Source organism: Notothenia rossii (assembly GCF_949606895.1).
Source record: "Notothenia rossii genome assembly, chromosome: 11".
NCBI classification, from domain to species: Eukaryota; Metazoa; Chordata; class Actinopteri; order Perciformes; family Nototheniidae; genus Notothenia; species Notothenia rossii.
The window spans coordinates 21,256,888-21,278,411 of NC_136910.1; the positions used below are offsets into that span (position 1 = coordinate 21,256,888).

General features: G+C 41.5%; 1 protein-coding gene and 1 long non-coding RNA gene across 4 annotated transcripts; one reads left to right on the forward strand and one right to left on the reverse strand.

Moving 5' to 3' along the window:
* Nucleotides 1-1,411: 1,411 nt before the first annotated feature.
* Nucleotides 1,412-21,170, forward strand: gprc5c (G protein-coupled receptor, class C, group 5, member C). Of its 3 annotated transcripts, XM_079660867.1 has the most exons (6): nt 1,414-1,806; nt 2,529-2,664; nt 4,630-5,676; nt 9,489-9,589; nt 17,592-17,720; nt 18,911-21,170. In XM_079660867.1, the coding sequence occupies exons 3-6, from the start codon at nt 4,689-4,691 to the stop codon at nt 18,941-18,943; spliced, it is 1,251 nt and encodes a 416-aa protein (XP_079516993.1). In that variant the 5' UTR covers nt 1,414-1,806; nt 2,529-2,664; nt 4,630-4,688; the 3' UTR covers nt 18,944-21,170. The 3 variants fall into 3 exon arrangements, with proteins under 3 accessions (XP_079516994.1, XP_079516993.1, XP_079516992.1); XM_079660866.1 differs by lacking the exon at nt 2,529-2,664 and having other exon boundaries at nt 1,422-1,806; XM_079660868.1 differs by lacking the exons at nt 2,529-2,664; nt 17,592-17,720 and having other exon boundaries at nt 1,412-1,806.
* LOC307025895 lies at nt 13,156-17,606 on the reverse strand. Its single transcript, XR_013804298.1, has 2 exons — nt 13,968-17,606; nt 13,156-13,856 (listed from the first exon to the last, which is right to left on the reverse strand). It is a non-coding gene; the product is annotated as an uncharacterized lncRNA (long non-coding RNA).
* Nucleotides 21,171-21,524: the final 354 nt, after the last annotated feature.

The window sequence follows — 21,524 nt, forward strand, 5'->3', positions numbered from 1 at the left end:
GTATGCTAGCCATGTAGGCTACTTGCTAGAATTCTTCAATTTAGCTAGAATCGTCACTGCCGAAACAGTCACTACCGAATGTTTCGGTAATTGACATGATCGTTTCGGTAGTGACAAGCAGGTAAGCAGGTAGATCCCATCATTTTGAAATAAATGTTTTAAAGTCTGAAAATCAGTGTGTTACTTTAAAGGTCTCCTATTATGCTATTGTTAGGCATATATTATAGGTCTCAGATATATAAAAAAAAACATGTCTATGAAGTGTTTTGCTAAAAATACCAAACAGATCATGCATTCTAGCCTCATTCCCCTCTATTTCAGCCTGTTACTAAAGTGCTGATTCTGGGTCAGTAGCTTCAAACATTCACACTTCAACACAAGGCATGTTATGAGTTAAGATTAAGCAATAAGGTTGAGGGAATATGATACAACCTCAGTGTTTCCGCTACCATTGTCTTGGAGGGACAACGGAGCCCCGCGCCCCCCCTGAAATTCAAGGTGTTTAAAAAATATATATATTTTTGTTATTTTTTATTAATATAGCACCAAATTGCAACTAATCTATATCTACTGTCACTTTTCCCATTTTGGCAGTAGATCCCAATGCCCCCCCCCCCCCCCCCCCCCCCCCCCCCCCACTCAGGCAGCACCCCCCCACAGCAGTAAACCTAGGGGTTTCACTGAACCTTGAGAACAAAATACTGTGGTCACTACCGAAACAGTGGATGTTTTGTTAAAAAATGAAGTATATTGAGTAATCAACTAAAATGATATGACACTGATTGGTTTAATTTATGTTCAATTTCAACAATCATCAACTCTGGAATCAATATGATCAGTATTGTGTATTTTACAAAGAAAGTTTGCATTTTGATTTTTATGAATTGTATAGATTGAACTTTGAAATTTGATTAAAAATGCGCTTTTATTCATTTAATTGTGAAAACCCTCAATAAATATTTCTTAAAATACTATTTAGAGAAGGGAAGGTAAAACAATCTTAACAGGTTAATATAATACTTTTTTACTACAGTGTATGTACTATGTTTCGATAGTGACCATTTTTGGTAGAGGAAGAACATTCCAATACAGTCTGAAAATACGATATACAAATGTACGGTTATTTTACTAGATAGGCCTATGTGTAATTTAGATATGGTACAAAATATATATGGACAAAGTTTTGGGAAAAAAACATACAACATTTCCAACCTGACTTTGGTCCAATTCAGTAGAATGGCCCATATAAATGTCACCACTAGATGTCCCTACACACCATCTAAACACCACGCACATGTTGGATGTTTAATGTTTGCTGTAATAAAATCACTTTATCTTGCATAAAGAAAACATGTAAAGTTAATTTGCTACAACAAGAAAAACTGAAAGATTTTTAAAGAAATAAAACATTAAAAAAAAAGTGTATTAGATCTTGAGTGATGGCAGTACAGTCATGCATTGAAGTGAGATCGTGCGTGTGTGCACGTGCGCTAGAGAGGGGGAGAGAGAGTGAGTGTGTGAGAGACCATCACAGCAGTTAGTTCGCTGGAAAACGCTCGTGGAGGATTCTTTAACTTTTATTCTCATTTATTTTAGTATGAAGTGAGCTTTACAGGGACCAGTCTCGTGAGGAGTTCCAGGAGATTTACCGAAGACTGCAAACTTTTTAGTTGAAGACTTGTCTTTTTTTTTTTACTCTCGATGATTTACGGTCAACTGAGCGGTGGCAGCCGGAGGAGCAGGTGAAGAAGAGATTCAAAAAGCGGGATCAACAACCACCAACTCAGCGGGGAAGTCTTCACAAAGGTACTTACACATACATATACATCAGACCCATCTTGTTAAAATAAGGCGAATTGTCTCGTTTAGAGTTGTACGATTGTGATATGTTTACATATATCTGGTTAGATATATTTGTATATTATTTGTACACGAGGTTAATGTCATTGGTCTTGTCCCTGTGAACAACCGAAAATGTGTGAAACTGATTTTTAATAGTTTAAATGGACAAACACGTCATATTCATATTGATATAAGAACATAGCTGCATATAAGCTAAATAGTAACGAGCTATTAACAGAGGTATTAATTATAACACGACTGAAAATAAAAGGTGGTTTTCCTTTTATTTATTTTAGTGAGAACTCGATACACGTTACGAAAACTGAGCTTAATAGGTTACTTACAATTTAAAATATCATAGACGAGGTACACATATTGACAATGACAACAAACCCAGTGAGTCCTTCCAGGGCTTGACAAAACTTTTAGAAAACCCTGGGTAAAGATTTTGCTGTGAACTCCCCCACCCTCCTTTGTCTTCTAAGTTGTGCATTTTATATTTATCATGTTGCGTTTAAATTCTAACATTTAAGGCAAGCAAACAATGAAAGCAAGAGTTTGACACCAGAAATTACACTTTGAATATTTTTGTTTCAGTGGTTCACATTGCTAAATATCACATGGTAAACGTTAGAACCTTGGGGAGCATTTTGTTGATGTCTTTTGTTGCCATCTCACACATTTAGGCCCCGTCTACGTGGAGATGAAAACGAACCGAGGTCGATATCAAAAAAGTATTCCGTCCACACGGAATCGGCACCAGAAACGTGTCCGCAAGACCGCTCGACCCGCTGGAGACGCTGTATTACATATGCCGGGCCTGTAAGTGGCGCTGTACTTCCACCACAAAATTCACCAAAAGCAGCGAATAACACCCCCCGAGCATGGTTGCCCGGTTGCCCTTCTGTTTATTCCCCACGGTGGATTTAGCAAAATGTAGTTCATGTAGTTCTCTGTGTCCACTTGTTGCTGATGGTTGTGGTAGAGGAGCTGTACATGTTGCACTAACATCTGTAGCACAGCGTCTGGAGCACGAAAGCAACCCTGTGATCCGCCATTGTTGTTGGCGAAACACATCAGCAATGACGCGGGGGGTGAGCAGCAGAGGTGGGGAAGGGCGGGGATATGGCGTCATCGTTATCAGGAAATGATCGTATAGGGCGTGCACATGGAGCCGTTTGGCCCCCCAGAGCGTTTTGTCCGCAGATCTACCCACCTTGGGAGCCGTTATCGTTATCCGTGTTTCCGTGTCGGCCTCGTGTGGACAAATCGTCTATACGATAGAGAACTGTAGCGGATACAACCCGTTTTGTCTCTGTGTGGACGGGGCCTTAGGCTGTTGATGGGAAAACATTCTCACCTGAAGGTCCATTTAGTAAATGTTGATGAGCTTACAATCACATCACATGATCTTCATCAGCAGGGAGTTTGCCTAGTGATCATGGAATTGTAGATTTTCATTGAATGTGGCTTTGATCAGCAATTTAACAAAGCCATGATAATTGGACAAATTCTTCCTGCTGATAAAGACCATGTGATATGATTGAAAGCTCCGGAAATGCTATGGACCTTGTAGTGAGTTTGTTTTCTTTCAGAGATTATGAAAGAACTTGAGATAGTAGAGATAAATACATCAATGATAGATAAAATAGTTGCGATTCATTGATTGATTTCTTAACTGTTCTGTTTGGAGCTTGATAGAGCTTTTAAGGAATCAGGGGTTTCCCTATCCTTGATTTATCTGTGTCCAAAGTTTGTATGGAAAGACAAAACAAAAAAAGTTGTACCAGCTGGTAGTCTTTGGTCTTTGTTTCTTACTGGAATGAAATTATGCCTTGTGTTCTTACCTTGAACATTCAGAAATTGCAAACATGCCATAAAACGGTTGGTCCTTGAGCTTTCCATGGTAACAGAGGTAAAAATACAATTGACGTGTTAATATAGTGTAATCACAGGTCTCTGTTATTCAGTTGGTAAAAAATGGCTTCAATTCTGTGTGTGATTAGAGGTCACACCCTAAACTGAAAAAAACCATATAAGTGATTTATTACAAAATAACTGCCAGACCTCTTCAAGCCACCCAAAACTAAGGGACTAACCAAATCATTCAAACCAGAAAAGGTTAAAACGTTGTTCCAGAAAGATCCTTGTCGTGATAGAGTCACAGAAATTCGAAAGACTGAACTTCCTCCACTAGAAATCTATCGATCTGGCTCAGAGTCCTCAGTTCAGAGTAATTTAATCTGACGGGGACAAAAAGAGCCCACCAGACACAGCGAAAAGCAAAAACAGGCGCTGTGGAGATGTTTATCACAAAGCAGACACTGTTCCACTCTGATTTTATGTTGTTTAAAATAAATAATCATAAAAAGTACCAATGATTTTGATTTGTGCATTGTTAAAACTAAAAGGTCCACCCATAGCACTTAATGCACTTTCACCTATTGATTCAGGTGTAATCGCAATGCATAGAAACAATATTTGTTCACAGATCCCTCTAATAATTAACGTCAAAGTTAGGGAAAAGTCCATGGTTGGACATTCAGCGTAATGTAATTCTTTCTAGCTCTGAAAGACTGTCAAATTACTTTCTATTTAAACATCATGACAAAGCTTTTGAATCACATGTGGGGAAGTGTGTAAACTGACTCATGTAAGTGTAATATTTGCTTAATTGGGTGTAGACAACAGTATCCTATTCCAGTATTTGTGACGTATTTGAGTCTTTGTTAATAGTCAACAGTCCAAGACATTTTTCAGACTCTCCCTGTTTGTCCTTCTGAACAGGTGCTGGCAGGATCGCAGAGCAACTTGTCCAAACTAAATTCTGGTCTTTACAAGTAGCCATGGCTGCCAACAACACCCCTCACGGCTGTGGCCCCAATGTGGACTCCCTCTATTACAACTTGTGTGACCTTGATGCTGTGTGGGGCATCGTGCTGGAGGCCTTGGCGTCGGCTGGAATCGTCTCCTCCATTGTGCTTTTCATGGCGCTTCTGGCCAGCATACCCTTTACGCAAGACAAGAACCGCAAGAGCTCGGTGGGCCTCCACGCCTGGTTCCTGTTCTTCACGATGGGTCTCTTCTGCCTGACGTTCGCCTTCATTGTCGGAAAGGATTTCTCCACCTGTGCCTCCCGGAGGTTCCTATTCGGGGTGTTGTTTAGCGGCTGCTTCGCCTGCCTCCTAATACAGTGTGTGAGGCTGAACATCCTCGCCAGGCGGAACAGTGGCCCCCGGGCATGGGCCTTGGGTCTGGGGGCAGTGGCGCTGTGGCTGGTGGAGGTGGTCATCAACACAGAGTGGCTCATCATCACCATAGTGCGCCACCCACAGGGGCCACTCAACGCCACAGCTGAAACTAGCACAGCCACGGCTACTTCTTGCAACATCGCCAACGAGGACTTCGTCATGGCGCTGATCTACGTGATGACCCTGATCCTGGCTGTGGTGGTGGCAAGCCTGGCCATCATGGCGGGTAAACACAATAAGTGGAAGAAAGACGGTGCCTTTATCCTTTTAACCAGCTTGGTCTCTGTAGGGATTTGGGTGGCGTGGATCGCCATGTACGTCTACGGGAATGAGAGGAGAGGGGGGCCCACATGGGATGACCCCACCTTGGCCATCGCCTTGGTAGCCAATGGATGGGCGTTCCTCATCCTCTACTCCATTCCTGACATGTGCAGTTTGAGCGGTGACGATGACAGTCAGCAAAGCTTCGGGGACGATCTGTACCCCAACAGAGGAGTCGGCTACGAGACCATTCTGAAGGAGCAGAGCTCCCAGAACATGTTCATGGAAAATAAGGCTTTCTCTATGGATGAGCCCAACCAAGGTGTGTAGCCTGCTAAAATGACAAGTCTCCTCTGAGACACAAATGTTGTTTATTTCCTCTTTATAGTTAGTGTTAACCATCTTTAGGCTTAAAATTAGGCTTGGAAAGGTTTTTTGTCCATTTCCTATTGAAACATACAAGCTGGTTTGGGTTTGGATTATTGCTTTTTGTTGATATATCATTACACTACTACTATTACTCTAAAATATTAAAACTCTAATACAGAAATACGACTATATTACCTGTACTTTTAAAAAAGGAAAACCTTTCTTAATGGTTTATATCAAATCCATAATGATGAATTCTAGATCTGGGCACACCAAGTTATAGAAACAATATGTCCTGTTTTCCTTCTTTTTTTTGGCTATAGCATCAATATTGCCTCATCAAAGCTCAACTTTTCAATTTAACAGGTATTGTCTTGGTTTGTTTGAATGGTTATAACAAGAAGGGTTCGAAGCACACATACATAAACTTTGCATGTGACATATTAGTCACACAGCTTCCTCCCTGAATAAATATCAATCATATCGGAAGCTCAACAAAATGCCTGCATGGATTTGTAGGTTCTGTCCTTTGACTGAATGACCTCAAAAAATGTATAGCCCTCATAAACATCAGGATGGGCTGATTACCTTCCTAACTGTCCTCAAAAAGGTTGTTTTGCATCTACGTGATGGCCCCACACAATTTGATATGCTGCAGTTTAAGTCCTGAGCCGAGCAGGATGATGATGCAGTAAAAAAACGCCACAAAGATCAGAACATAAGTCTGCAGCTCTCAGGCAGAGAGAGCTGGTCATCAGGGCTGGAGTCAGTGGATAATCATAGAGGGTGAGGTAGACGCTGTAATGTGGCTGTTAATGTCACTAGTCTGTCAGCTTGTGTCACTTTGGTCTAGAGGTGGAAAGCCACCAGCAAAACTAGTTGTTGCCGTGTCATCTTGTGTGATAAACACAAAAGAGGAGGGATGTATCCAGTTAGTCAGTTATAAAATGCCCTATACATTTAAATATCTTTTTGTTTAAATTATTGTTGATTATTGTGTTACAGGGTTTCCGCGGGGTCTTAAAAAGTATTAAAAGTTGATAAATCAATTTAGCGAAAATTAAGGCTATTAAAAAGTATTAAACAGCATTTTCCAAGGTATTAAGGTCCACAGCAACGACAACATGAAACACCCTTTAATTTACTGAAACGACATGTCGGGAAACCCCCCAAGGCGGCCCCATGCATAGCAAGCCGTAAAATGCTGCTTCTTATTTTAAGTTTCGTTGCCTTGCTCCGCTCTGTGTGGGGGGATGGGGACTAAACGACTATGGTAACGGGGTCCCAAGGTGGGTAGACCGGCATACGCAACGCTCTGGGGGTCCAACGGCTCCGTTTGTAAGCCCTATATGATCATTTTTTGATAACGATGAAATAGCCCGCCTCGTCTCCTGCTGCTGCTGGGCTGTCAGAAGAGGGGGAGGAAAAGAGAGGCAGGCACCGTTTATTAAATATTATTATATTATTATACAGAGAACAGAGTCGTTATCAATTTGTTTTAAAGCTCAATAAATAACAAAGAAGACCTCTGACCGGCACTTTTCTAATTTTGTACGGAAGATTTAAACTTTAACGGACATTTTGACCGGCGGAATTTTTTTTTGACGGAAACTGCCGCACGGTCCCCTCGTTCCTAGAAAGAGGTGGAGAGGTGGGTATTTTTCATCTGCTGGTGGACTACCTGAGAGATACAGCAGGAGAACACGCCGTCCACCGCGGAGAATAAACAGAAAGGCAACCATGGCAACCATGCTCCGGGGTCTTCTTCGCTGCTTTTGGTGTATTTCGGGCGGCAGCAGCGCCACTTACAGGCCTGGCATATGTACTACAGCGTTTCCAGCATTTCCAGCGGTCTAGTGTGAACGGACAAGTTAATGAATCGAATGCGGGTGAACGGAAAACTTTTTTGCGTTTGCGTATGCGTTTTACCGTATGCGTCCTCGTGGGGCCGGGGTCCAAGCCAAACTATATCCGGTCACAGAGATCTGCTATTTTAAAGTAAAGTCAACACATATAGACCCTAAATATAGTCTATATTAAGAACGAGAAAAGTCAAAACATATATATCATTTTTTGTAAACATATGACAAATGTGTGAGGGTGATGACGTCAGAGCATCGTCCTATGTGCCAGGGCTTAGCCCCGGGAAGTCCCAGCCCAATGTAACGCCTGGGTATTTGTGAGGGAGCTCCTATATGGCATTACCCCGCTGAAGCTCCCCAAGGTTTAATATATTTCATAGTTTAAAGTTTTGTCAATTGTTTTGTTTATTGGTCAAATACTGGTTTCTAATGGTTTCTGAGGAGTTTTACTGGAATGAAAGAGCGCAGAGTACAGAAGCAACAAAGCAGCATACTGCATTAAACCTGACCTTCACAGAGAGGTTGAAGTTCATGTGGAAAGGAGGCTTCAGTCGTCTGTCTGCACTCTGTTTAGTTTTGCTATCTTACAATCAATACAGTAAATGTGAGGTAAAGTGTGTTGCCAATGTAACCGGTTAGAACTCAAAGTTGCGATGAGGTCTTAAAATGTATGGAAAGGGTCTTAAAAAAGGTCTTAAAAGGTATTAAATTTGACTTCAGGATTCCTGCATATACCCTGTGTTAGCTCAAAGTTCAATTTGTTCCATATAAGTATGTTGCAAATAATGGGTTAGGGTTAGGGGGGTCTAACCCGTTTAATTAAACAACCAGTTTGTTGTTTTTTAGCTGCATTTTTGTAAGTGACTATATATATATTTAACCCCTTATAATGCTGCCATTGTATATTGGCATTTATGTTTGATTAAGCTTATGGACTTTTTCTCTGCAGCGTTTTAGGGTGAAACCCTCACTTTTACCCCACATTTACTATATTTTTATGTTTTTCATTACAACAGTTAGTGTGCGTTTATAGATTCAGCTTTTACATTAAACACTAGACACAAAATGGCTGTTGTGCTTCCGTTTTTAGGAATTCTATAATACCGCCTTGCTGCCGGATAACAACATTATTTTGAGACATTATCTGATCCTTTCAGCCTTACTCCACTGCCTTATTTAATCTACAAACACATTTCCTTTTTTATACCTTAATGGAACCAAAGATTATTTTATTTTCAAATATTGATAAAAGATGACTCTTGTATGCACAGCTGTTGTGTGATAAGGCTAATCATATCTGGTTCATGACACAGAGCAGCATCATTTGAGTTAAACGTTTATCCTTAACTTCCCAGTTTACTCCCTATACAGTAGATAACTTTGTTCAATGTATTGGGAGACATGATGATTAAAAATCCTTAATAGTCATCAGGTGCGGGAATGGAAACTGTGACCAACCATATGTACACATGTTGTTCCCAGAGTTGCAGTCAGGTATTCAGAGTGTCTGAATCATTCCTGTTAATGAGTGTCTAGTATCTAACTGCATCCCGAACCACTGTGTCCCATGCAAACACTCCCTCTGATTCCCACCAGAACATCACTCCTTGTGTTTGCATAGTCTCCATGGCAACTGAGGTGTGGCAACAGTTTCATCCTGAGGAAAACGTTTGATTTTAACAAAGTCATCTCTCTTATCATTCTAAGGATGCAAGCACGAATGAGATTAAGGACAGATGCATCATGGTCTGCTGATTAAGTGCTTTGTACCTTAAGTGGTTGTAATATAAAGATATAAGGGATGTTTGCTAGGGAAAGATAGCAATTAGGAGGCAGAGAGATATCACTCACAGGGCTTGATATGTGACAAGATTGTAACGTTTGTTGTCTCTTTGCATTACAGGGTCCAAGCCTGTGTCTCCGTACAGCGGCTACACAGGGCAGGTGAGGGGTTCAGTGTACCAGCCCACTGAGCTGGCCATTATCAGCAAAGGAGGGGGGATTGTAAGTACAAAACAATTGGTGGTTTTCTTTCAGAGAAACTAATTTGAATGCTGCATTTGAGGCTGTAAAGTAGCTGGTTTACTTCCACTGTATGTCCTGTGGTAGGCAAATTTAAACTGAAATGAACACCACAAGTAACACTTTCCCAAAACCCCGGAAATGAGTTAGCATTCTACCTGTTTGCGCCACAGATCTTATCTGACAAACAGGTTTTCACCACAGCAGTCTATTACTTATTCTTTATTTATAAGGCTACATGCCATGTTTGATGACATTTAGGGATGATCATTTCCAAGAAGTGTCATGAAAGATGCACTGGTCAAATTGTGGTCTTAACGATAAATATTTCCAAATTGCATAACAGGGTAAATTACAGTTTTAATGAAATTATTTTTTTGCAAATGTATTGTTCTGAGGTATGTCAGTATACATGAGGGTAACACATGCGTCACTTCCGGGCAAAAATGACGGCTCCGCCCACTTTTGGGGGCAGACAAAGCTGTCATTTGAATGGCGGTCAATACAAATTCTGAAGTTTTTGCCAATCCGATCAGAAATTTGAGAAAACCGTGGATTTTTGGATCTTCAAAGAGCCCGATTACAATGGTCAGACAGGAGAACAATTACATTAAATCATTCGAAATCGACAATCGGGCTCGATATATGGTTAAATATAGCAGTAGGCGATCGATGTCCATAGATGAGAGTAACATCTACGTCACTTTACGGCCCCGCCCACTTTTGGGGGAAACCAACGCTGTCATTTGAATGGCGATCGAGCCTGAAGCCACAGAGCTCTTCTTTTACTGTCCTTTCTTCTTAGAGGAAGTACAGAAGCACGTAACTCTGGATTTGTTTTAATGTTTGAGGTGCAATAAACGACAGAGCAGCTTTTTGGCATGATAACACAATTATTTTCCACCTCGCTCATGAGAGTAACAGCTGGAGAAATTACAGCCTTGCCTACTGATTTTAATTTAACCATATATCGAGCCCAATCGTCAATTTCCAATGATTTAATGTAATTGTTGTTATGAACTGTGACACAGGACCCAAAAGCAGGACTCGGAGACAGTTGTCCAAAAGTAGAATGTTGTTTAATAACAAAAACGTAAAGTTTCAGGAGTCAAAAGGCCCAGGCTCTCACGACATGAAAAATAACAAACTGACAAGGGAACAAAGAAACACAAGAGCTATTTATAGGTGAGGAGGATGGGCACAGGTGAAAACTGTGATTTTCACCTACTAGTTTAATCGATTTGTTTTTATATCACATCCTACGGGAGGAAATTCAGCAGCTCTCACTACCGATCTTTACCACTATCATTTATGTTTATGTTCGCCGAATTGACAAGAAAGCACTGACAAATATGAATATACTGTAGTCAACTTCATTAAAACGTTATTAACGTGCCTAAACTCAGTAATTCACCATTTCTACGCATGACAAAACACTTTGGCCGTGTTTGGCTCTCTCGCCGCACAGTGAAGCGTTCCCGCATTGATGTCACTTCCGGCTTCCCCCAAAACTTCAAAATGAGTCGAAGGAATTTCCCCGCGATGTTCGAAACTATTGATATTTATCGGAACGGTATCGCATCTTCTTTTTTAAACTGACGGTTCGAGATGACTAGTAGCCCAATATTTCATTGCACAACAGTTGTTGGGATGCTGTCACAGGCTCTTTTAGTTAAAAAAATTACCCTATTCACTTGGGGTGTCTCGCCTTAAATGTCTGCCACAACATAAGTAACCGGATCAAAGTAAAATTAAGTACAGTCCGAGGCATATCACATCATAATGTATCATATATTTCCTTATCTGAGTCAGCTGAGCCGTATCTGGCCGTGCAACACTCACAGTGTCACATACTGTATGCAGAAGTATTATTTTAAGCAACACATGAAGTTGACAAAACACTCAACTCAAATGTAATTAAAGTCAGATCCACTCCTGTCTTAGACTGGGCAGTGATATCATAAACCTGTTAATGTACGCATTCAAACACTTTTTCTTTTACCAGCTGTATTCACCTTGCAGGTGCAACTATGTGGCTTTTATCCTGGATAAAGTGTTTAAGTCATGGATGTTTAAAGTTGAACTTATATATAGTTGACTTTTCGTTCAGGAAGTATGACGCTGCGCTGTCAGTACGCTTCTCCATGTTTGTGATTGGTTGAATGCTCCAAATACCACCCCTTTCATGTGAACACGCACCTAACTAGATAGGGCACGGCTGGCTTGAGCGATCCACTTGATAACCAGCGTCGTAGTACAGTTTAGCGAGAGCGCGTATGATTTGGATTAGGCCAACCGGCTAACTCAAACATATCCAGGTTAGGTTGAACCAGCTTCATAGTACAGGCCTCTGCTGTCAGACGATCAGCTGTGCGGCGTCATCACAAACGGACGTCGCTTCACGTGACGCTCCGGAGGAAACGACGTCCCATTGCTCTTAAAACTAATTTCCCTGCTACACGTGCTTTCCTTGCGTCTCTCCATGCTTCCCTAGTGGGAGGGACTAGTCGCAAGGAAATGACGCAAGTGAGGGATGCAAGGAATCCATTTAACCGAAGTGAGAAGGGCCCAGCGAAATAGTGCCCACTGCCCACCAGCCATGCCCCGATACATGGGGTCACGCCGGCCAATCACAAAGCTTTGATGCATTCAAGTGCAGTATTCCGGCATAGGAGGATTATGTTATAGGACATTAACGATAAAACACAATATTGTTGTTCTATTTTTAGACACATCTCGCGATCGACTGGGAATCTCCAGGCGATCGACTGGTTGGGCACCCCTGTCTTAGAGAGTTTAATTGTGAGAATGTATAGGTATGTACATATGCAAAAATGTGATCAAGATTTAAAACATGTTATCCAAGAGTTTGGAGGGTTTTAGCTTTTTTGCTTGAAGGGACAGCTTGGGGATAGGCAATGCATTATCCAGCACAACATAGACAGGAAGGGAGAGGTATTTCAAACGATTTGAAGTTGGGCTATTTGAGATACTTATCCACAGTGGGTATATTAACTACAGAACATGGTTGTCAGCACGCCCCCATTTTGGAGAAACATGCAGGAATACCAACACTGAAGCTAAGCAACAGCTTAACAGCAAGTTTTGTGGGAGGGGTCAGCAGCAATATGCATTTTGGACACGTTAAACAATCAATATCATAGCAAAACACTATTTAGATTCTTTGGCTTTATCTTGTCGTCAGTTAACTGAAGGGGTTATCTATGCTCTGTTTAAAGTCAGACTCTTTGAACAAAGTAGAACAGTAATAGACAGTGTTGGGCAAGTTACTAGTAATAGTTATAGTTAATGCTCTCAAAAAACTTTATTAGTTACTAAATTATAAAAGTAACTAGTAACGAGTTGCTTTGCTTTAAAAATAATAACAATAAAAATACAAGTTGTTGTGTTGTTCTGTGGCACAGTAAGAGAAAAGACAACTCCCGATCATTGTAGCAATTATGAAATGTAGTGGAACAATAAAACACAAAAGATATGTGTTACGTCCCAACTAGGGGAAGAGGAATGCAACACACACCAGTATGGAATTGGTATTAATTATAAGTGTTTATTTAAAACAGCTGTGAACAAAATGGCAGGCAAGCAGCCTGAAACAAACAAAAGGGCCAAAAGGGCACAGGTTGACAAATAACCAACTAAAGGAGGACTCTAAAAAGGGAGTCTAAAGACATACAGGGAAAATAAATACTATACTAAATAAAGAACAGAACAAAACCTCACTCTAAAAGTGGTACAACTAACACAGAGAATCTATACAACACCACAACTAAACTACAGGCAACCGTCACCGAATCCTAAACTATTCTAAACACTAACTATGCTACTCTACACTCTAACTAACCACACAAGTTTAACCCCAGAACAGAGAGCAAGTAGCGAGAGGCATCTGTCCACATACAGAGCCTCCAGAATGAGGGTTGTCCCCAAGCTTTGTAGTCATCTCCAGCAGGTGTGCGCCGGCTGTGCGCCGGCTGTGCGCTGCGATTGGAGTGCGTCGGGCCCGGCGTGCTCCAATCGCAATCTTCAGGAGGCGGACCAGGAGATGGGAGCCAATACCGGGAGGGCAACCGCACAGCTCATTTACATAGAACACACAGCTGAAAACACTCAGACGATCAGGAAGGCAGCACCCGTAACACTCCCCCCCTTAAGACACAAACCCACAGGTTTTGTGAACCTAAGCACTCTAACGAAATTCCTAATAACACACATTCATCACAAACTCAACCTGACACACTAACATCACAAACTCAACCTGGACACACTAACATCACAAACTCAACCTGGACACACTAACATCTCAAACTCAACCTGGACACACTAACATCTCAAACTCAACCTGGACACACTAACATCTCAAACTCAACCTGGACAAGCATTGGCCAACACATTCTCTGAACCCTTTAATGACGGGTGTCTACTGCTGTAGTCCCGCACAATCAGAGCCCATTGCATGAGCCGCTGGTTGTGCTTGGACACGCTGGGGCAGAATATGAATGGATCGTAACAGGTACACATCACAATTGGCCAAAGGCTGGGTCCAACATCAATCTTAGCATGTTGTAGAGCCAACACTAACACCCGATACACGAGCTGACGCTCTCGGGTTACCGGGAGTGTCGAGAAGTCTAGAGGCTTGTCTGAGCCGGCGTGTTGCGCCAGTCTCGCGTCATCCTCACGAGGAGGAGGGGGAGCCACAATTTCTGGCTTCTCCTCGGACACAGCTTCATCTGAAGGCACAATCACAGGATCAGATAATGAAACAGAAGTGTCACATTTACTTGCCTGTGCGGGTGCGTGTGTAGCCAGGCCAATGCCTTTCGGCGGGGATACATTCTGCCGCAGTTCCTTACGTTTCAGAGCTGCACAGTTGGCAATGACATGTCCAGGTTTATGACAGTAAAAACACTCTCTTTTCTCTGCTTACATTATACACATTTGCTGGCTGAGTAAATGGTGCGGCTGACACACGGCGGGATCTCTCCGTAGAGACAGGGGAAAACACAGTTTTATGCATCAGCACATACTCATCAGCTAACACAGCGGCAGCAGAGAGAGAGTTTACCCTTTGTTTGTTCACGTACTCTGCAATGCGATCAGGCAAACACTTCTTAAACTCCTCCAACATGATCAATTCTCTCAGAGAAGAATAATCGGTAGCATTACATGTAGCAATCCACTTAGCAAAACACATTCCCTTTTTCCTAGCGAACTCTACGTGCGTTTGATCAGGACTCTTCCTATAGTGTCTAAACTTTTGCCGGTAAGCTTCAGGAACTAATTCGTACACTCTGAGGATGGCACCTTTTACTGAGTCATACTGCAGGCTGTCCTCTAACGTGAGAGCCACAACTGCTTCCCGAGCTTTTCCCATGTAATTTGCACGTTACCATCAGAGCCCAAACTTCAACCGGCCAGCGCAATGCTGTAGCAATGCTCTCGAATGCGCTAAAATAGGCATCCACCTCAGTCTCACAGAATGTTGGCACTAGCGAAATGTTGTTACTCACTTCAAAGGCAGGTGGAGGAGGTGGAGATGGCAAGTTTCTTCCGGCAGAGTCAAAAGCACCGGATGCGCGCAGTTGGGAGTCTAGCTCCATCTGCCGTATCCGGACTTCCTTATCTGCTTCGATTTTTTTTATTTCCAACTGAAACTGCCTGTCTTGCTCCCTGTCTTTTGCCTCTAACTCAAGTTGCCTGTCTTTTGCTTCCAACTGAAGTCGGGCGAGGCGGACTCTAAGTTTCTTCCCTTCCCGGGAATCAGGACTACCAGGAGACGGTGGACTATAGCGAGGCGGCGCAGACGGTGCTTTACACTGCTCGCTCCCCTCGCTGTCACTACCCTCTCCTTTAGCATGGACATTTGGCACAGTGAGCTCAGCTTGTGCAGGCAGCACCAGAAAACCCCTTTCCACCAACTCATCCACCACCAGAGCCTTTAACTCTTTTTTTGATAATTGTTTTGCCACTGGGAGACCGAACTGTTGCGCTATCTCATATACGTCGTCTCTACGACACTGAACTAACTGCTCATGAGAAGGACAGACCAAAAACGACTCTAAATCAAAAGTTGCCATACTCAGCTAAAACTGCACACAACCTTACCAAATTGTTTTTAGCTATACAAACCACTAATAACCCCAGGAATTAGTTATTTACCCCGGACGAGCCCCCATGTATGTTACGTCCCAACTAGGGGAAGAGGAATGCAACACACACCAGTATGGAATTGGTATTAATTATAAGTGTTTATTTAAAACAGCTGTGAACAAAATGGCAGGCAAGCAGCCTGAAACAAACAAAAGGGCCAAAAGGGCACAGGTTGACAAATAACCAACTAAAGGAGGACTCTAAAAAGGGAGTCTAAAGACATACAGGGAAAATAAATACTATACTAAATAAAGAACAGAACAAAACCTCACTCTAAAAGTGGTACAACTAACACAGAGAATCTATACAACACCACAACTAAACTACAGGCAACCGTCACCGAATCCTAAACTATTCTAAACACTAACTAAGCTACTCTACACTCTAACTAACCACACAAGTTTAACCCCAGAACAGAGAGCAAGTAGCGAGAGGCATCTGTCCACATACAGAGCCTCCAGAATGAGGGTTGTCCCCAAGCTTTGTAGTCATCTCCAGCAGGTGTGCGCCGGCTGTGCGCTGCGATTGGAGTGCGTCGGGCCCGGCGTGCTCCAATCGCAATCTTCAGGAGGCGGACCAGGAGATGGGAGCCAATACCGGGAGGGCAACCGCACAGCTCATTTACATAGAACACACAGCTGGAAACACTCAGACGATCAGGAAGGCAGCAGCCGTAACAATATGTTTAGACATCTTTATTGTAGCCTCAACAATCAAGTGGACAATGCTTTCTGTCCTGCACACAGTTTACATTTGACCGTAATATTTTTTGCGTCCTTTATCCCCACAAATTGAAAATAGTGGTTATATCTCCAAGTTGTAAATGCACTGCTGCTCTCGCTGATACTTGCATCTGCCATTGTGTGTGTGTGTGCTGGTGGTGGGCGTTGCCGTGTATGTGTGTGTGTTAGCAAGTGTTTGTGTGTCTGTGTATTTTCCCCATAAGGCAAGACCCGCCCAACTCTGTCTCTGATTGGCTTACCCTGAAATGTTACCCCGCGTTAACCAATCATCACTCCTCTCTGGTCACTTTCGCTTTTCCATGGTGCTGTGAGAGGACATCGCTGTATTCGCCTGTAAGTTACATCCGCAGGGAGATTCGGTTCAGTTCCATCACATAATGTAACGCAGTAACGCACCCATTTAAATCACAGTAACTATAACGGCGTTACTTAATGGGAATAGGTAACTAGTAACGTTATTAGTTACCGCAAAAGGTAGTTGCGTTACAGTAACGCGTTAGTTTGTAACGCGTTAGTCCCAACACTGGTAATAGACAACAGTTATCTTTGCAGAACATGGACGTTGGGGTCTTACGCTGACTCAATCGATAGTATTGTTTGTTTTTTTGTATGATTTTGGTCAGTTCGGATTCACCAAAGCAACCAAACAATCTAACGTATTGAGGCAGTGGTAGACTGGCCGCTCCTTTGCTCTGCATGGTTAAATGATCCCTTACATTCAACGGACCCTGGTGGCAATGGCGAGAGTAAAGATGGATGAAACAACTTCAGTTTGACTGTCTATCATCACGGTAAAGCAGTCAAATGTTATAAATATAGCCTGCACGTCATCATTTGTGTCGCTTGTGCCTATGTCAAAAGCTGTGCATCACTTTGCTTCTGTCTGATTTCTAAACTGGGGGCGTGTCAACCTTCATCTACTGTAGTTAATACATTGAATATGAATACATTTTCTCATACAACCAAACATCCAAACTGACTCAGTACACTATTTTCGTGGAGGTCTTTCCAAAAAATGCTCTTTCCCATCCTGGTCTCTGAATGTTTGTGTACTGGCCCTTGTTGTGCAGCACCCTCCGGATGTGTCCTATGACATGATCATCCCCAGAGCCTCAGCCAGCTCAGCAGCCAACAGCGGGAGCAGCACCCCCTCGACCCGCACTGACAGCAGCAGCACCGCACACACAAACGGACACAGCGTACGTGGTACCCTGAACCCCCCCACGCCTCTCTTTGTTTCTCCTTATCAACTCGCTTACCTCCAGATGCTTTCTGTTCCCTTGCTTCTGTGCATGTCCACCTCTCAGTATCCATAGCAACTTCTCCTACAGGTTCACTATGAATCACCTCTTTGTCTGGGGTTTCTTTTTTCTTACCTTGTGGAGCTCACTATTTTAAGGCCTCTTCTCTTTTACCTTATCTGCTCAATATGCTACTTGGACTCCATGTACTTTTCCATCTGTTTTCTGACTGCAATGCAAGAACAATGTTGGTGAAAAGGATTGCATTTGTAGGTCATATTGCAGTGTTTGTATCTCTCTGTTCAGACCATTTCCTTTTTTAAGTCTGTTATTTGTTTTTTAACCTGAAAAGTTACATTTTGAGTTTTAAACCCTCAACTTCATGCTTAAAAGGTGGCTCTGAAGAGTATGGTTTTCTTATTTCCGGAGGACAGAAGCTGTAGTCAATTTTAAGCAGATTTCAATGTGAGCCAGATTTATTACAATTACAGTGACAGACATATTTAGCCAAATCTTTCCTTAAGAATTAGTCAAATGGATTTTTCTTTTTCACCAAACTCATTCTGTGTCTTAATAACCCAATCACCATTCCATGTATACTATATTTGTATTTACTCTATATATTTTTTTAAATGTATAATTTTAAGGGGATTTTTTAGATCACAAAATGTGCCCATTTATCAAAATTAGGTTACTATCCACAAAATATACTTAAACAAAAAGGCATTTTATAACAAAAGTCTGTTGGATTGCACTGTGTTTAGGCAGAAAGAATACATTCCTTTAATTATTTCAAAATACAAGTGTTTGTTGTTTTCACTTTGAATCAATGATATCGGATCACTGATCTTTGAATAAATACATGTATTCAGAACAATGGATTGTTTGACAGCTAGTGTTGATACAATGGAAACTAAATGTTTTGCTAAATAAGGTGATTATTTGTGTGCAAATTATTTAGAAACCCAAAAAAGTCACACTTTGATTTCAGACACATCATTGGTCACAACTGTTTGACTCCAAGCTGCTGTACTCAAGCTTTTCAGAGCCAACCATATAACACTGTACACTGGTTTTCAGTGGCGCTGTCATCTGCATCCAATAATGTGCTGTTTGATTAACAACCGTTCTCTCTTCTTCATCTGCAGGGAAATGGTCTGCAGAGGACGTCCCAGTGGTGAAGATCCCCAATACCCCTTCAAAATAACTTAAGTTCATGTCTTTTAATTTGCACCTGTTGGCTGTATTTATGCTGTTCTCCATGGTTCCCTAAGCTGTTTCTAAGAGGAACCTTCAACCCAGACATGTGGCGAACGCTGCCTCATTCCCACTGATGGAAAACAGCTTCCGTTGACCGTTCTTTCCCATGAGCCACTGGGTGTCAGAAGTTTAGAGCTTCATTTGGAAGTCAAAGCGAGGGGATAAAGCAGAACAAAGACTTTTTGCAATGGCGGCCTTTCACTGGGAATGCTCTCTGCTGGAGCCAATCACAGCTGCAGAGTGACGGGCTGACGGTGCAAATATCATCTCCACGTGTTCACACACAAACTCCATGAATGTCACTGCAGCGGCACGAATGAAACCATCTTTACTTATATTTAACATATTCTGCACATGTGAGTTTAATTATAGGATCTATTCTTGTTTTTCTATTTGTGAATATTGTTGACAACCACACATACAATTGAACTTCTGGTGTTGGATTATTGTAAATATGTTATTAATGTGTCAATAGTTCTACACTGCATGAAAGCATTTTATGAATATGTGTATTTAATACTATTTATAGCACCGTTGTGTGCTATTCAATTATTATAGCTCACTTTTAATAATCAAATAATCATTTGAATAGAGCCATAAACACGCCTGGGATTAGCTTGTTTCACTTGCTTATAATGCTTAACGTATTTTCATAATACCATGATATTTTTAAGTCCATAAATAAATATCAATCTAATTCATTACATCACCTACACTTTGAGAACCTTGTCAATCTCACAGAGATATTAGGTAAGCCTTTAATAAACATATTGTTAGGTCTTAGCTACAGAAGTATCAAAGCTTCATGGGATTTGTAGTTTTTCAATGTTAAATATCCAAAAGCTGTATCCATACTCATTTCCGGTTCACTATATGTAGTCCACAGAATGGTGAGATTTGTTATACCCATATGGGACTCAAGTGATCCTACAATGCACCATAAGGGGTAGTGTACAATCTATGGTCCCTAAAGTTCAATAGCTTAATGCAGTGGTGTCAAACTCAATGTCATCACGGGCCACGTAGGAATTATGGTTGCACTCAAAGGGCCGGTTGTAACTTTAAGACTATATCAAAATACATATATATATATGTAATATATATAAAATAATGCATTATATTACATGATTGCCTCTGCATTGGATTATTATCGGATATGGGCAATAACTTCATAATTAACTACGTCTGAAAGCAGAAGTCTAGGGCAAGTAATTGCAAATCTCTTCAGTGAGAATTTCACAAAATGATTTTAAAAGAAAAGCCAAATTCTGGAGTGTGTGCAAAATCGCAGAAAATGCTGTTTTCAGCCTCTCAAATATTGAGATTGGCTGCTTTCCTCTGTTTTATATCAGATTTAAGTGACTATTTTTGGACTGACAAAACCAGACATTTAAAAACCTTACCTTGGAGTTTAGTCTTTACAATCGTTGGCTTATCTCTGCTGTGCATTTTTGTTGGTTCCTCCTTCACCCTTTGTAAAAAGATACAGATGTTGTTGCTGGGAATGATATCACACTGGTGATGGACCTTCAGATTTCTAATCATTTTTGATTTGATCCTAATGTTCTGTTTTTGTACCAAAGCCACCATGTTAAATCTCTTCAATATACACCAAATAAATGGTCACTTGTCAAGTTATGAACAGTATGTTTACTCATCAAAATGTGTCTCATGAGATGGTGAGGGCAGTCAGAGTGAAAAATACATTCCTGAACACGACAATGAGAAAAGAAAAAGAAAAAATTGAAACACGAGCCGAACTAATGAGGGGATAAGTGCAGGTGTACAGGAGAGCAGGTTCATTGCAGGGCTAACAATGAACAGGTGGAACCAATAAGGAAATACAATGGGTGGGAAAACACACAGACAGGAAGTAAAAACAGGCGCAAAAACTTTTCAAAATAAAACAACAAATAAACTCAGAGGTGGACCAAAAAGAAAGCTCAGGACTAACCATCCCCGCAAGAAGTTGAATAAAAGAATGAAATAAGCAATAAATACATGTCCTGCTGCAGACAAACAAGAGTTTTCCAGACTTTTGATAACCTCTACATTTATTTTGCTTGGAATTGGACTAATTCCTTAATTCATTTTCACTATTTTTGTATGTATTTGAATAAAAATCCACCCTTTGTCACCAACCTCTGGGCCAGAGAGTTATGATCGTATTATTTAATCCACGTACATCATGTCTTTAGTTTGGATAGCAGGGGGAGGTCCGGTTTCCTGAGAGGATTAACAGCAGGCAAACAAATTCAATAACGTTCATCAACTAGTGCAAACACATGTATCGATCCAACCTCATTGATATCAGATGGCTGAATTCATCGAGGTCATCAGAGGAGGCAGAGATAATTGATCATGGTTTCAGTGATCTGTTTTTCTACAATGCCAAACTATCTTCAGTAGAGAGAAAGACACTGCAGCGTGCTTTATTGTAACCCCTAACATCCTCTAACTCCAACACTGAAGGGGGAGACCACAGTGCAGCGACTCCACTTA

Coding starts and splice junctions, on each gene's coding strand:
- gprc5c (XM_079660867.1), top strand. CDS start 4,689: ATGGCTGCCAACAACACCCCTCACGGCTGTGGCCCCAATGTGGACTCC. Junction 9,590..17,591: donor TCAGCAAAGGAGGGGGGATT/GTAAGTACAAAA, acceptor CTTGTTGTGCAG/CACCCTCCGGATGTGTCCTA. Junction 17,721..18,910: donor CACACACAAACGGACACAGC/GTACGTGGTACC, acceptor CTTCATCTGCAG/GGAAATGGTCTGCAGAGGAC.